Source organism: Mustelus asterias, chromosome 20, assembly GCF_964213995.1.
Source record: "Mustelus asterias chromosome 20, sMusAst1.hap1.1, whole genome shotgun sequence".
In the NCBI taxonomy this organism is placed as follows: Eukaryota; Metazoa; Chordata; class Chondrichthyes; order Carcharhiniformes; family Triakidae; genus Mustelus; species Mustelus asterias.
This window is the reverse complement of record NC_135820.1, coordinates 31,930,882-31,946,720: the sequence shown is the minus strand read 5'-3', so window position 1 is coordinate 31,946,720 and position 15,839 is coordinate 31,930,882. Positions and strand designations below refer to the sequence as shown.

General features: G+C 41.6%; 1 protein-coding gene across 3 annotated transcripts in view; it reads right to left on the bottom strand.

Annotated features, from left to right (window-relative positions):
- Positions 1–15,839, bottom strand: part of LOC144508461 (nuclear receptor coactivator 5-like) — a 45,365-nt gene that overhangs the window by 12,919 nt on the left and 16,607 nt on the right. For all 3 annotated transcript variants that reach the window (XM_078236392.1, XM_078236394.1, XM_078236393.1), the window contains 3 exons: positions 14,517–14,657; positions 3,368–3,486; positions 1,127–1,250 (listed from right to left, as the gene is read on the bottom strand). In XM_078236392.1, coding sequence (XP_078092518.1) covers positions 1,127–1,250; positions 3,368–3,486; positions 14,517–14,657 — 384 coding nt within the window. The remainder of the gene's footprint in view (positions 1–1,126; positions 1,251–3,367; positions 3,487–14,516; positions 14,658–15,839) is intronic.

Genomic DNA, 15,839 nt, shown 5'->3' with positions numbered 1-15,839 from the left:
GTGTTATCAAGCGACACTTGATTAATGACAACCTGCCCAATGACCCTCAGTTTTAGTTCTGCCAGGGCCACTCAGCTCCTGAGTTTATTATGTCCTTGATCCAAACATGAACAAAACAGCTGAATTCCACAGGCGAAATAAGTGACTGCTTGACATCAAGGCAGCATTTGACAGTGTGACATTAAGGCACCCTAGCAAAACGAGGAGAGAGCCTCCGCTGGTGGGAGTCATATTTTGCATAAAGGAAGATGGTTGTGCTTGGAGGTCAGTGAGCTCAGTTCAAGTACATCACTGCAGATGTTCCTCAGGGTATTTTCCTAGGCCCAACCATCTTCAGCTGCTTTATCAATGACCTTCTCTCCAACACAAGGTCAGAAGTGGGGATGTTCACTGATGATTCCACAATGTTCAGCAACATTCTTGATTCCTCAGATACTGAAGCAGTCCACACCCAAATGCAGAAAGACCTGGACAATATCCAGACTTAGGCTGACAAGTGGCAAGTAACATTCACGCCACAAAACTGCCAGGCAGTGACCATTTCCAAAATTAGTCTAACCATCGCCCCATGACATTCTATGGTGAAACCCCACTATCAATACCCTGAAGGTATCATAGACAATAAACAGAACTGGACTAGCTATATAAATACTGTGCCTACTACTGCAGGTCAGAGGCTCAGAATCCTGTGACATGTAACTCACCTCCTTTCTCCCCAAACTCTGTGCACCATCTACAAGGCACAGGTCAGGGGTGTGATGGAACTCTCTATTTCTCTCATAAAAAACAATAACCAGGGAGCAGAGATTCAAAGTAATTGGTAGATACGATTACAGGGAAATAAAATAATTTATGTCACCCAGAAATTGATTGGGGGGGCGGGGGGGCTGGAACTCACTTCGGAAAGGGTTGAAACAAAAGTTGAAATCAACGTAGGCATGACTCAAACATCTCAAATCATTAACTGGACACCACATCACTCTTTGTGGGGTCTTGCTGTGTGCAAAAAGTGGCTGTTGTGTTTTCCACACTACACCAGTGAGCCCACTTCAAACAAATTAGCAATTTGAGACACCCCGAGGACATCTAAGGCGGTATATAAAGACGAGTGTTTTTGCAAACTCACTTTTGCTGTTTGTTGACTACAATAACGGAACAATCCACAGGTCTTTCAGCATCATAACGTCTCTGGATCTCATCATAATACTGCCGATACAATTCTTCTCTTCGGCGCTCTCTTCTCATCGGATCTTTTTTTTGTGGGGGGGGGGGGGGAAAACGCAAGTAAAATCAACTTAAATTATAAGTTCATCTGATATACCCTACTCATTATCATGGCTAAGTGAAACAACAGCATATTGGAAATATAATTCTCCCAAAGACATGTGGCTACCAGCAACCCAATGGTGCCTTACAAACGCCATTGATTCCAGGTTTGAAGACAATATTAGACTTCCATGTTTAGTTCACTCGTGCTTTTCAGTACAAAGAAATTAGGCTCAGGAGCTCGGACTAACCCTCTCATCCCATCCAAAAAAGACCAACTGTAATACGTTTAGCATTACTGTTTGTTGCTTAGTTTAATTATTTTGCAGCTGAACTCTGGACCAAAATTTAATGCAACAAATTTCTGTTACCTTTCAAAAACAATGATCTAACATTGCAGGCACAATAAAATTGACTGAAACAAGCAGAAAGCCAAAGAATCTTCTTTTTGATCCTTAGACAGGTTTTGAATTTACCTAGCTGTCAGGCAAAAGGTGGACATACACCAGGACATGAGCAAGCATTCGCTAACAACAGACGCCTAAAAACAAAAACATTAGAAAAATAACCAGCTGCTGATGTGGGAGCACTTAGCTCATCAATTGCTGCTTTAGCTGTTTGGCATGCAAGCAGTCTGCGTTGTAACTCCACTAGGCGTACACTAGTGCCCCCCACACTATCCATTGAAGCAGGATTGATCGTCCAACTCGGAGGAGTGAGGTATATGGCCAGGCTATGAGGTTGCAGATTGTGGTGGATTACAATTATGCTGCTGACCCATAGCACTCAACGGATGCACGATTTGAGTGGCTAGATCCATTTGAGACTTACTCCATTGGAATGGTACAGGGATGATGATGGAGGATATAGGACATAGTCATAGCACAAAAATCACATGCCAAGCTGTTGTTCGACCAGCTCTCTCAATATGACACAAATCCCACATGTTAAGGTAAAATTTGCAGGTTCAACAGACTTGGATGTGCAATTGTGGTTTCCAGTCCCTCGGCCAATGCTGGGTGATCCACCCAGTTTCATTCCTTTTTGACTTGGTAGCGATTTGGTACAATTGAGAGCCATTTCAGAGTGCATTAAGAGTCATCCACAGAGTCTGCAGTCACATGTAGGCCAGACCAGGTATGGGTAGATTTCCTTTCCTAAAGAACATTAATGCACTCGCTGTCATCATGTCAAACCAGTGTAACTCCACTAGGCTTACACTAGGCTTACTCTATCCATTGAAGCAGGATTGATAGTCATCATTACCAGGAATAGCTTTAAATTCCAGATTTATTAATTTTAATACCACCATTTATCGTGAACCAAGACCCCAGAACATTAAGCCTAGGGCTCTGAATTACTAGTCCAGTGACGTTACTACTGTCCCACTGCCTTCTAAACACCATCTCCTTCGACCTGGGGTATCCCAATTATGGCCATTAATTTTCAAGAAACTTATTGATGCTCGTGACAAATGAGGATTGAAGTAAAGTCTTTCAACAAAGGGTTGTCTAACCAGCAGCATATTATGAATACATGATTCCAATTGCAAATGAGATAAGGAATACGTTTTACTGCAAAAGCTGGAGAAACAAGCACACACTCAAACTCAGCCAGCTCATTTCACTGAACACAATCACCTTTTTAGAATAACTAGGTACAGGGTACATTCCTGAGGAAGGCCTGTGGCTTGTTAAATTGGCTACTGGAATATTTAAAACATTACTGCCCAAAGTTTTTTTCACATGGAACAGGACTGCTTCAGACAAGAAACAATGTGAAGTAATAGTAGGCAATATCCAAAGATTCCTCTCAAGTGCCTAGTCATGAGAAACCTATTACAGAAATGCAGATAGAGCATCACTGATTATAATGACACTCAGCATTGCTGACCTCAACCGATAGTTAATATTGAAAAATACTAAAGTCCAACAATTGAGAGTGTAATTCTGAATGTGGAGGATGAAAATAGAAGAATCTAAAATTATGGTACAAATATGAAATTATAATGTAAAACTTCCATCTCTAAAGCATTTGTCAGGCCACAATAAATACAAACTCCACTTGCTTGCTTCAGCATAGACACCTGCTTATTACTTACCATCAACTTCACGAGGAGCCCTGGAATCCCAAGGTTCCCGGAATCTGTCCATATATGGTTCCTCTTTCCTTCGTAAAACATCATCATAGCGATAATATCTATCGTAAACTTCTTCCCGTCTGCAATGCAAAGGGTTAAACCATAAGAAATAGACCATATTCAAAAGCACAATTTAGAAGCCAATAGTGAAATATTTTCAGTTTGATTTGAAATCTTTGAACCTTATAGTAAATACCTAAACACTTCACTTTATAAGAGCCCACTGAACAGGATTACAAAATATGCCACATTACATATTTGGCATATTCAGTATTCAGCTCTATACACAAATGAGTGTTCCCAAACATCTTATAGGCATTGTTTCAGTTTAAAAAAAAGCTGAGAGACTTTTCCCTGGACTAATATGAGGTTGTATTCTCAAATAGTTGCCTGAAAAAGGAATCATCAACATCCCAGTGATAAAAGGCAACTGAAGCAAGACATCATAACCATATATTAACTTGAAATCCTGTCAATCATCATAAAACCCAACCTGGTTCACTAATGCCATTAAGGAAGTAAGTCTACCATCCTAGTCTAGCTTACATGTGACTCCAGACCCACAACAATGGGGTTGACTCTTTACTGCCCTTTGAAGTGGCTGAGCAAGTCTCTCAGTTCAAAAGCAATTAGGGATGGGCATCAATGCTACCCGGCCAGCAATACCCACGTCCCATGAAGGAATAAAAGATCAGTGTCAGACCAGGACTAGACTGTACGTGGAGGTTGAGCTTCAAAGTAAATCACTACAAAGTATGTCAATTTCCTCAACTATCAAGTACAACGAGCCTAGCAGCTGGCATCTTCAGCCAAAAAAACACATCAAAACACTAACTAGACTTGACGAAATATACCAAAGTTCAAACAAGAGGAATGGCTGTACCCAGGACTTCTCTTTTCTCTCATGAATCAAATCCAATAAAGGGGAAAATTCCCGCCTCAAACCACTTATTTAGTTTCATACTAAATGAGTAACTTAGCACAAGATTCAACCCCATTCACCATACCAAGCCACGGCAGTACAAATACAATAATAACAGTACTTGCATTCAATCAAGATATCCTGCCATTCTCAAAGTATTCACCACCCGTAAAGGTCACGGCCTAGTGCTGTACTCTAGATTTCAGCATTTAATCAAGACCAGCATTTCCCGAATTAGATTCCCGCGGGACTCGTTCAGGGATTCTGCAGTAGATCCAGCAGTTTTAAATTTGAAAAAGAAACTGTCCTTCCAGCTTTTCCAATGCACTGAGAAGCCAACCCCAGGTTGGACAAGCTGTTAACACTAGCAAAGTCAATCTAGTCACAGGCAAGGCCAAAGCGATGACAACCAGACAGTAGAGTAGGGCAAGTTATATTCACAAGTTGGGAAAGGTGGCGGACTCAGTTGTGCGTGTATGAGAGAGAAAAGAGGGGTGTGTGAGGAGGGGTGTATGAGGGGGGTGATTGTGTGAGAGAGAGATGTAGCAGTGCGTGAATGTGCGAGAGAAAGATGTAGAAGTGTGCGTGCGAGAAAGAGGTGCAGGAGTGTGCACCCGTGTGTAATCCAACTCTCCAGCAGCACTAATATTAAACAAATTTGCAAGCAGATCAGCATCACTCCTCCCATTATGACAAATGACAAAAAGGCAAAACTGAAGTATTTGTTGATATAATACATGTATATAAGAAATAGAAAAGATTTTTATAAATTTAGTTTTGTATGCATATACCTACTGTGCAATAATCATTTTGTTTGTGGTTCAACTCTTCAAATCATTAGAATTGTTTTTAAGGGCTCCGTCAGTACTTCGAGAGGTTCCATGGCTGGCAAAGTTTGAAAACCCTGAACTTAGCTTTTACTTCATTGCAGTCTTAGGTGCACTGTTAGAGATGCAGCCTTTCAGAAGGTATAATAAATCTGCCCTCAGATGGATGTATATGCCATCGCTATTTATCCTTCCAATGATTCAAACTGCCTCTTGCAGGCTTTTCTTACTTACAACAGCAGCTACAATTCAAAAGTACCTCACTGGCTAAGAAGCACTCTACATATTATTCTATCAAATATTTTCAGGCACAAACGAGGCCCGAGAATGGGGCTCAACTGCTAACATCATTAAGTAGAGAATGTGAAGTTCACCATTTTTAAACTAAAAATAAAAGCTGGGTGTTTCAAAAACACATGGGTTGAAATTACTCTAGTTTTTGTCTGCTGGGAAGCAAATTTAAATTGCATGTTACAACATAAATACACTTTCCAGGATACTTTATGAAGTGAGGAACCGAGGTGTTTTTCCTATCACCTTACCTGAAGATGGCTAAAAAATCTAAAAGGCCAGTGTGGCACAAGACAGAACTAGTATAGAATGCAAGGTGAGCAGAAAAGACCATAATGACATAGGAGCATTTGGCCCATCGAGTCTGCCCCGCCATTCAATGAGATGACTGATCTGGTATAATCCTCAACTCCACTTTACTATTTGTTCCCATAAGCCTTAATTCCTTTACTGATTAAAAGTCTGTCTTTCTCAGTCTTTAATATACTTAACCACCCAGCCACAGCTCTCTACTTCCAGATTCACTACCCTCCAAGAGAAGAAATTCCTCCTCATCTCAGTCTTAAATGGGTGACCCCTTACTCTGAAATTATGCTCTCTGATCCTAGACTCTTCCACATTGGAAACAATCTCTCAGCATCCACCCTGTCAAGCCCCGAGAATCCCACATGTCTCAATAAGGTCACCTTTCATTCTTCTACACTCCTGAGTACAGGCCCAACCTACTTAAACTCTCCTCATAAGAAAATCTGTCCATACCCAGGATCAACCCAGTGAACCTTCTTTGGACTGACTCCAATGCCAGTATATCTTGCTTTAGATAAAAGCAACAATGTACCTTCCCTGAAGGCAGATAGTCATTGACTGTTAACAGCTGAATGCTGAAGGGCTCTCAATAATCAAACCATTAAGTAAGGCACCTATAGGTAACTCAATTTGTTTAACTAGTTCCAATTATCCACTTAATAGAGGACCATGTAACTGTTATGGATGTTCTTTCCTGGTACGAAGAAACTACAAAACAAGTTGCATATAACATATTAAAATGAAGGGAAAATACAGTTTAAAATATTAAATTTACAGAAATTTAAAAAGGCTACTTGGAACAAAGAACAAAGAAAATTACAGCACAGGAACAGGCCCTTCGGCCCTCCAAGTCTGCACCGACCATGCTGCCCGACTTAATTAAAACCCTCTACCCTTCCGGGGACCATATCCCTCTATTCCCATCCTATTCATGTACTTGTCAAGACGCCCCTTAAAAGTCACTACCATATCCGCTTCCACTACCTCCCCTGGCAACGAGTTCCAGGCACTCACCACTGTAAAAACTCTGCCTCATACATCTCTTTTAAAACTTGCCCCTCGCACCTTAAACCTATGCCCCCTAGTAATTGACTCTTCCACCCTGGGAAAAAGCTTCTGACTATCCACTCTGTCCATGCCTCTCAATCTTGTAGACTTCTATCAGGTCACCCCTCAGCCTCCGTCGCTCCAGTGAGAACAAAGTTTCTCCAACCTCTTCTCATAGCTAATGCCCTCCATACCAGGCAACATCCTGGTAAATCTTTTCTGTACCCTCTCCAAAGCCTCCACATCCTACTGGTAGTGTGGCGACCAGAATTGAACACTATATTCCATGTGCGGCCTCACTAAGATTCTATAAAGCATCAACATGACTTGCCAATTTTTAAACTCAATGCCCCAGCCGATGAAGGCAAGCATGCCGTATGCCTTCTTGACTATCTTCTCCACCTGCATCGCCACTTTCAGTGGCCTGTGTACCTGTACACCCAGATCCCTTTGCCTATCAATACTCCCAAGGGTTTTGCCATTTACTGTATATTTCCTATCTGTATTAGACCTTCCAAAATGCATTACCTCACATTTGTCCGGATTAAACTCCATCTGCCATCTCTCCGCCCAAGCTTCCAACTGATCTATATCCTGCTGTATCCTCTGATGGTCCTCATCACTATCCGCAAATCCACCAACCTTTGTCGTCTGCAAACTTGCTAATCAATCCAATTACATTTTCCTCCAAATCATTTATATATATTACAAACAGCAAAGGTCCCAGCACTGATCCCTGAGGAACAGCACTAGTCACAGCCCTCCATTCAGAAACGCACCCTTCCCCTGCTACCCTCTGTCTTCTTTGACCAAGCCAGTTTTGTATCCACCTTGCCAGCTCATCTCTGATCCCATGCAACTTCACCTTCTGCACCAGTCTGCCATGAGGGACCTTGTCAAAGCCCTTACTGAAGTCCATGTAGACAACATCCACTACCCTACCCTCATCAATCATCTTCGTTACTTGCTCGAAAAACTCGATCAAGTTCATGATACACGACCTCCCCTTCACAAAACCATGTTGCCTCTCTCTCATACGTCCACTTATTTCCAAGTGGGAATAAATCCGGTCTCGAAGAATCCTCTCCAATAATTTCCCTACCACTGATGTAAGGCTCACCGGCCTGTAATTACATTATCAAAACAAAAAAAATCAAAGGCTCATGACGAATAATTAAGATAATTCACTTTAGGTGTAAGAAAGATTAAACAATGTTATCTAACAAGAATTTGACAATGTTCACAATTTGTCATTTGTCTTTCTCAAAGATGGATTTTTAAAAAATTTTGGACAGGAAGGTTTCCCCAATATTTTGCATGAATGGCAATTTCTCACATTCTTACATTCCACCCAGTCCTAAGAAAACAAATTTCGGAAAATTAGATAGGGCATCAGTGATTATGACATGCAGCATTTGTTGACCTCAACTAATATTTAATATTGAAAAATATTGAAGTCCAACAGTCGAGTATAAATCTGAAATTTCAGACATGCAATGGAATCCAACTTCATAAATACCACATCACACACTGCAACTATAGGGAGTACACAAATCCTCGCTTTGTGTCCTCCCACACACAATGCCGCACTCATCAAATTCCAACATTCACATTTTGCTGTGTTATTTCACACTGTCACCCAGCACCTGGATGTTCCCAGGAGACTCCCAAGTTGAGAGAAAGCCAAGGAACAGGCAATTGTAGGCGGCGGTTATGAGACTCGTACTGTTTTACAGGATCCAATCAACAACATTAAGTGAGGCCTTCCTATACCAGTTTTGTCCAAGTGTATCAAGGCAGACTGCTTAACTGTGGAAGTGAGGGAATTTGATGCAGTGAGTGAGGAGCTACTTTTATCAAAAAGGATTGCTCATTACAGGGAGCCAAAAATAAGACCCGGGAATTGAGGTCTAGCAACATTAAGTGAGCAGTTATGTTTGTTTATTTATCACAAGTAGGTTTACATCAACTGCCATGAAGTTACTGTGAAAATCCTCTAGTCGCCACACTCCAACACCTGTTTGGAAACACTAAGGAGCAATTTAGCATGGGCAATGCACCTAACCTGCATATTTTTGAATTGAGAGGGGAAACCGAAGCACCCTAAAGAAACACATGCAGACATTGGGAGAACGTGCAAACTCCGCAGAGACAGTGACCCAAGCCGGGAATCGAACCCGGGTCCTTGGTGCCGAGAGGCACCAGTGCTAACCACTGTGCCGCCCGTCCCATGGTGGGTTCCAAGTCTTTCTCTTTTTCTAAACTGGGTCGTTTAAGCTGGCACTGGAGAGATAATAGTAGTTTATTAAAATTATTGCATAACTATTAAGCATTATGATTTAGCTATTCAAAACCTTGGGAGTAATATTCCTAAGCCTTACTTAAAACAAAATAAACATGGTAGGGGAGGGGCTGTATACGATCAAGGAACAATACTTTTCATTGTATCCCAATACATGTGACAAGAAGAAATCAAATCAAAAAGCTGTTACATATGGGAGCTGGTGGCCACCTATGATCCAGTGCAACCACATTTGCAGTTAAATGCCCACAGCTCGAAAAACTTCAGCTCAGTGTCAGCTGGAATCCAAGACACAAATGCATCAAGAGGGGGCGGTTACCTGAACACTTTGTTCTAGAAGGCAGTCACATCCCTTGGCTCCATGGTCAAGGTCAGAAGTGCATGAGATTAGTATGGGAACCCAGAAGGTCAAATTGGAGGAACTTCAGCACTTTCAATTATCCAACTGGTTCAATGTTCTTACAGCTTGTGGATGAAAGCAGGCACTGTAGGGAAGATCTGCAGGCTGACCATAGCATCATGGTGCAGGGGGCCAGTCAAGTGTGGCAGAAATAAAGGATGTAGCTCCAGTAGGGGACAGTATATTTAGAAGGATACATATTGTTCTCTGCAGATAAGAATGAATGTCCCAAAAGCTGTGTTGCCTGCCCAGTACCCGGATCAAAGACATTTCCTCGGGATTGGAGAGAAACTTAAGAATGACAGCGGAAAGATCAAGTTGCTGTGCTGCATGTGGGTACCAACGACATAGGCAAGAGATTCTGCTGAGGGAGTGTTGTGCAGGTAGGGCCAAGTTAAAAAACCGAACCACTGGATTACTATCTGAGCCAGGAGCAAGTTAGCATCGGGCAATTAAGATGAGAGTTGAATATATGGCTCAAAGACTGATGTGGGAGCTTGTGAGAAAGGTACTAGACACCTTACCTTATATTTTCCCCTTCCACTTTAGGCAACTCAGTTTCACACCATTATTATTGCCTCCTGAAATTCGTCATGTTATCCTCTTACCAAGAGGTCCTCAATTAATCGTGCCTCACTACAGAGTGCCAGAATTAGGTTACATGCTTGGTTCCAGCATGCACTGCTTGAATACTCTCCAAGAACTCACCCCGACTACCTTTGCCAATTTGATTCATCCAATCTCTATGAAGATTAATATCTGCACATAATGTTCCTTGGGAGATATCCAGAGAAAGCAATGTGAGGAGCAGGAAGTTAAGCTATTGCAATTGATACTCCAGCTAAATGAAAGGCTCCACAACAAACACTGTTCCTTAGTCACAGTTCCAACTCAATGGCATGTCAAATATTGAATTAAACTGTTCACAATCTTGGTGTCATATCTGGTTCACAAAATTAGTTTTCATTTCATCACCAAGACAACCAATCACATCTAACTGGATAACAGTGGGGAGACACTGGAGGAGGGTGGTGTGTTCAGCCATGCCAAAGGCTGCAAACAGGCTATGGAGGAATAGTTAATGTCACTGCCATACAACTCCACTGCTACGGGATGAAAAAGGTCAGGCCATTTAACATCCTTCCTAGTATGGCAAATTTCTTCTCTCTCCATTATAACAGCTAGATGATTCCCGGGTGAGACCCAAGCATTTCATATCCTTACAAGTACCTGACAATAGTCAAATCTACCTCATTCAACTGTTCCACTGAATGTTTTCTACAATTAAACATTGGAAAGACCAAAAGTGATGCTTTTTCAGGCTCCACAACACTGTTTCTTAGTCAAAGAACAGTACAGCACAGGAAACAGGCCCTTCGGCCCTCCAAGCCTGTGCCGCTCCTTGGTCCAACTAGACCAATCGTTTGTATCCCTCCATTCCCAGGCTGCTCATGTGACTATCCAGGTAAGTCTTAAATGATGTCAGCGTGCCTGCCTCCACCACCCTACTTGGCAGCGCATTCCAGGCCCCCACCACCCTCTGTGTAAAAAACGTCCCTCTGATGTCTGAGTTATACTTCGCCCCTCTCAGCTTGAGCCCGTGACCCCTCGTGATCATCACCTCCGACCTGGGAAAAAGCTTCCCACTGTTCACTCTATCTATACCCTTCATAATCTTGTACACCTCTATTAGATCTCCCCTCATTCTCCGTCTTTCCAAGGAGAACAACCCCAGTCTACCCAATCTCTCCTCATAGCTAAGACCCTCCATACCAGGCAACATCCTGGTAAACCTTCTCTGCACTCTCTCCAACGACTCCACGTCCTTCTGGTAGTGCGGCGACCAGAACTGGACGCAGTACTCCAAATGTGGCCTAACCAGCGTTCTATACAGCTGCATCATCAGACTCCAGCTTTTATACTCTATACCCCGTCCTATAAAGGCAAGCATACCATATGCCTTCTTCACCACCTTCTCCACCTGTGTTGCCACCTTCAAGGATTTGTGGACTTGCACACCTAGGTCCCTCTGTGTTTCTATACTCCTGATGACTCTGCCATTTATTGTATAACTCCTCCCTACATTATTTCTTCCAAAATGCATCACTTCGCATTTATTCGGATTAAACTCCATCTGCCACCTCTCCGCCCAATTTTCCAGCCTATCTATATCCTGCTGTATTGCCCGACAATGCTCTTTGCTATCCGCAATTCCAGCCATCTTCGTGTCATCTGCAAACTTGCTGATTACACCAGTTACACCTTCTTCCAAATCATTTATATATATCACAAATAGCAGAGGTCCCAGTACAGAGCCCTGCGGAACACCACTGGTCACAGACCTCCAGCCGGAAAAAGACCCTTCGACCACTACCCTCTGTCTCCTATGGCCAAGCCAGTTCTCCACCCATCTAGCCACTTCTCCTTGTATCCCATGAGCCTTAACCTTCTTAACCAACCTGCCATGTGGGACTTTGTCAAATGCCTTACTGAAATCCATATAGACGACATCCACGGCCCTTCCTTCATCAACCGTTTTTGTCACTTCCTCAAAAAACTCCACCAAATTTGTAAGGCACGACCTCCCTCTTACAAAACCATGCTGTCTGTCACTAATGAGATTGTTCCGTTCTAAATGCACATACATCCTGTCTCTAAGAATCCTCTCCAACAACTTCCCTACCACGGACATCAAGCTCACCGGCCTATAATTTCCTGGGTTATCCCTGCTACCCTTCTTAAACAACGGGACCACATTCGCTATGGGCTGTCTGGATGCTCTCTCCACTCACGTTGTTTTGTTTCTTAAAGACTTGATTAGTTGTAAGTATTCGCATTCCAACCATTATTCATGTAAATTGAGTTTGTGTCTTTATATGCCCTGTTTGTGAACAGAATTCCCACTCACCTGAAGAAGGGGCTTGGAGCTCCGAAAGCTTGTGTGGCTTTTGCTACCAAATAAACCTGTTGGACTTTAACCTGGTGTTGTTAAACTTCTTACTGTGTTTACCCCAGTCCAACGCCGGCATCTCCAAATCACAATCTTGGTGTCATACCGGATTCACAAATGAGCTTCCATTTCACTAAGACAACTAATTTCCACCTCCAACATTATTCAATACGTCCCCACCTCAGCTCACCTGCCATCGAAACCCTCATCCATAATTGTTATTTCTAAAATCAACTTTGCCAACACATTCCTGGCCAACCTCCCATTTTCTACTCTGCGCAAACTCAGCAAATTATAATTTTGCTATCCAAGTCCTTACTCAAAGTTCTGTTCACTTAGCAGCCCTGAAGTTGCTGTCCAACGTTAGCACATGATGAAACAACACCTCCTTGCTTTCAAGTCCTTTCATACCATCACTTCTCCCCCTTTTGAACTTCCTTTTGTACAATCCACCAAGGCCTAACTCTTGGCTTCTCGAGCATCCCCAATTTCAATCACTCCACCGTGAAACCTATGCTTTCAGTTGTCTGTCCTAAGCTCTGGAGTTTTTTCACTAAATCCATACTGCTCTCTCTCTCATTTAAAACATACCTCTGACCCAGCTTGCGGCCATTTGTCCAATTGCCTCCTGTGGTTTGGTATCAACTTCTGCTTTATAAGACATCTGTTATGCTATAGGTGCTAGATAAAAATGTTGCAGTTGGAGGAGGAAAGACAAATGTACAAGTTACCAGTATCGCAGGGAGTAGGAGCAAGAAGAGATTGCAGCTTGATCTGGGTAAAGCACAGCTAGGAGATGAAATAAAAATTTAAATTTCCTCAAACTTCCATTAAAATTAATTTACTAAGTTCAGAAGAAATCAAAAGGCAACACTGAACATCATCTTTGTAGTGCTTGAATTTGTATAGAATCAAGTCACATGAAAACATAGTAAAATTATTACTTTTATAGTGTAGCATGTTCTAAGATGAATGCTGAAGAACATACCAGAGCTTATCGGATTTAGAAACAAAACTGCTGTGGGATACAAAATTAACACTGCATGAGACAAGATACTTGAGCATTGCCTTAAGCCCACAACTTGGCCTTTGGTAAAATAAAACAAATCAAAGTAACACTATCCTTAATTTTGATTGGAAAATCACATGACCACAAAAGACATGATCATTTTAAAGTAAATAAAAGTGATTTCTCCTAACAGTTGATATGTTCCACATGGCAGTATTATGCAGCCGATTAGCTACATATAGCTACTTGGAAACCAGATTTGACCTTTCCCTAAAGTACTGACCCATCTTTCAACTTCAAATCTGCCGTAAATCTCAGAAATCATAATCAACCGCTCTGAACTTGCAACCACCTATTTTCATCCTTGCTGTTCTCTCTGAAGTCCTTGAATGTTTTGCCAATCCACAAATCTGGATCCATGTTCAACTCTCTCCAATGCCATAAGTGAAGCGAAGCACCAAACAACCTCAGGAGCTGGAGATTTTACAGATACTCACCATGATTCTCAGTACATTCCAATTATTCGTGTGTGTAAATGCATAATGATGTGGAAATTCTGCATGGTATATTTTGCAACGTAACTGAGCGACGGGAGATTGGCAGCTTCACAAAACCATCACATTTCAAGCCATCTGAAACACCTGTCGTCATTCAGTCACAAAGGTAAATACCTCAATGGCCTGAATTCACGGGTAGAATTAAGACAACAAAGTTGCTCCCTTTGTCACTTTCTCTATATAAAAGGGAATAATGTGACTTAAGTCTCAGTGGTTTTCTCCTGCCCTAAACTCTGTCACTAAGTTGCTGTCTGAAGGACATCTGAAATTTCAAACTTGATGTTACAGTTTTAGTTTCTGTCAAAAACAAAATGGAACGCTTAAGATATACGATAATCAATGTTTCAAACTTGTAAATGCAAACTGATTAACAGTTATTGGGTTTTAACAGATAATGACTACCCAGCCATGAATAGCCAAAATTACATACTTTGGTCTTTTGATTGTTGCAAATATTCTATTGAAAGGCAGGCAAAAAATCCAAAATTAGTAATTTTACCTGTAGGTTGGGTCCCTGGGGTCTCTAGCATCCCTGTACCTATCATACAGGGGATCCCTTGCATCTCGCTCATCTCTGGCAGGTCTAAGTGGAGAGCGTTCACGCCTTGCATCACGTTCATCACCAAAGGCAAATGGATCTCTATGAAAAGCAAACAATTCAATGAGGTTATTTAGAAAAAAATGCCAGCTGCTGTAACAATTGAGGCTGAATCTTAAAACCTCCAACGTGCTATGCACACCTATAGACTACAAATTTTCAGTTTGAAGTCTAACAGCTAATACCACAAATGCAGAGTAAACTGATATATTGCTCATATATAAATTCAAGGGGCAAAAAAGATGACGGAATTGGTTAAATATACCTACATGTACTCCCTAAGCAGCTAATAAAACAGGTCAGTGTGGTTTAGTGGAACATTTAGCTAACTGATACAAGCAGTTTTCACAACTTGGCATGTTTGCCCTCTCCCCTTCCAAATCTCTACCACTAACAATGAAAACCTGCTAAGCATTTCTGGAATGCCACTATAGCCCATGTGAAGCAATTTATAACTATACCATTAAAGTTTGCTGGCTAAGGAAAAGGAGGACACTTTGGGATGGGAAATTTTCAGATTCTCAGCTGCACATAAATCACCAAACTCAATACATTTGATTATGATACATCTTAAATAGTGTTTGAGAACTGGATAATTTAACACTAGGAAAGAAAAACAGGAGATGGCCTGGAGATAATTTGAGTTGAGAGTTTAAGAATTGATGGGCGACAGTATGCATTTCATAACAGATCACTATGCTGATGTCTAGTTTATATAACTAAAGAACCTCAATAAAATGCCATGGCTTTTAAGTTCATGGCGAGATCAGAGCATTAAATCCAGAAGATCTCTCCCACCTTCCAGTTTGATTTAAATCATTGCCATCATTGCATTTAGTTGATTGCTTCCTTTGATGCTTTTGATGCCCCCCACCCACTCCACTGAATCATTCAGGATGGAATTGCAGCAAAGTCTTCTATATGCCCGAGATCCAGTTATGCCAACATTGTTCAACAGCGCTGAAGATTCAGATTCTATCAACGCCACACCCATTTTCCAGATATGTCACGAAAATGATTTTCTTAGGAGTCACTTTCTGATCACAACGTCCAAGCACTTCCAAATAAAATCTTGTGCTGTTACTTACCTTTTATTTAATATTTTATACAAAAGAAACAGTACAAATGGAAGACGGAAAGAATTTGTACCTAAAGAAAAGTGATTTTCACCAAGAATGTGGCGGAGATCCACAAAAATCATGAACAAAGTGCTGCAAGAAACTC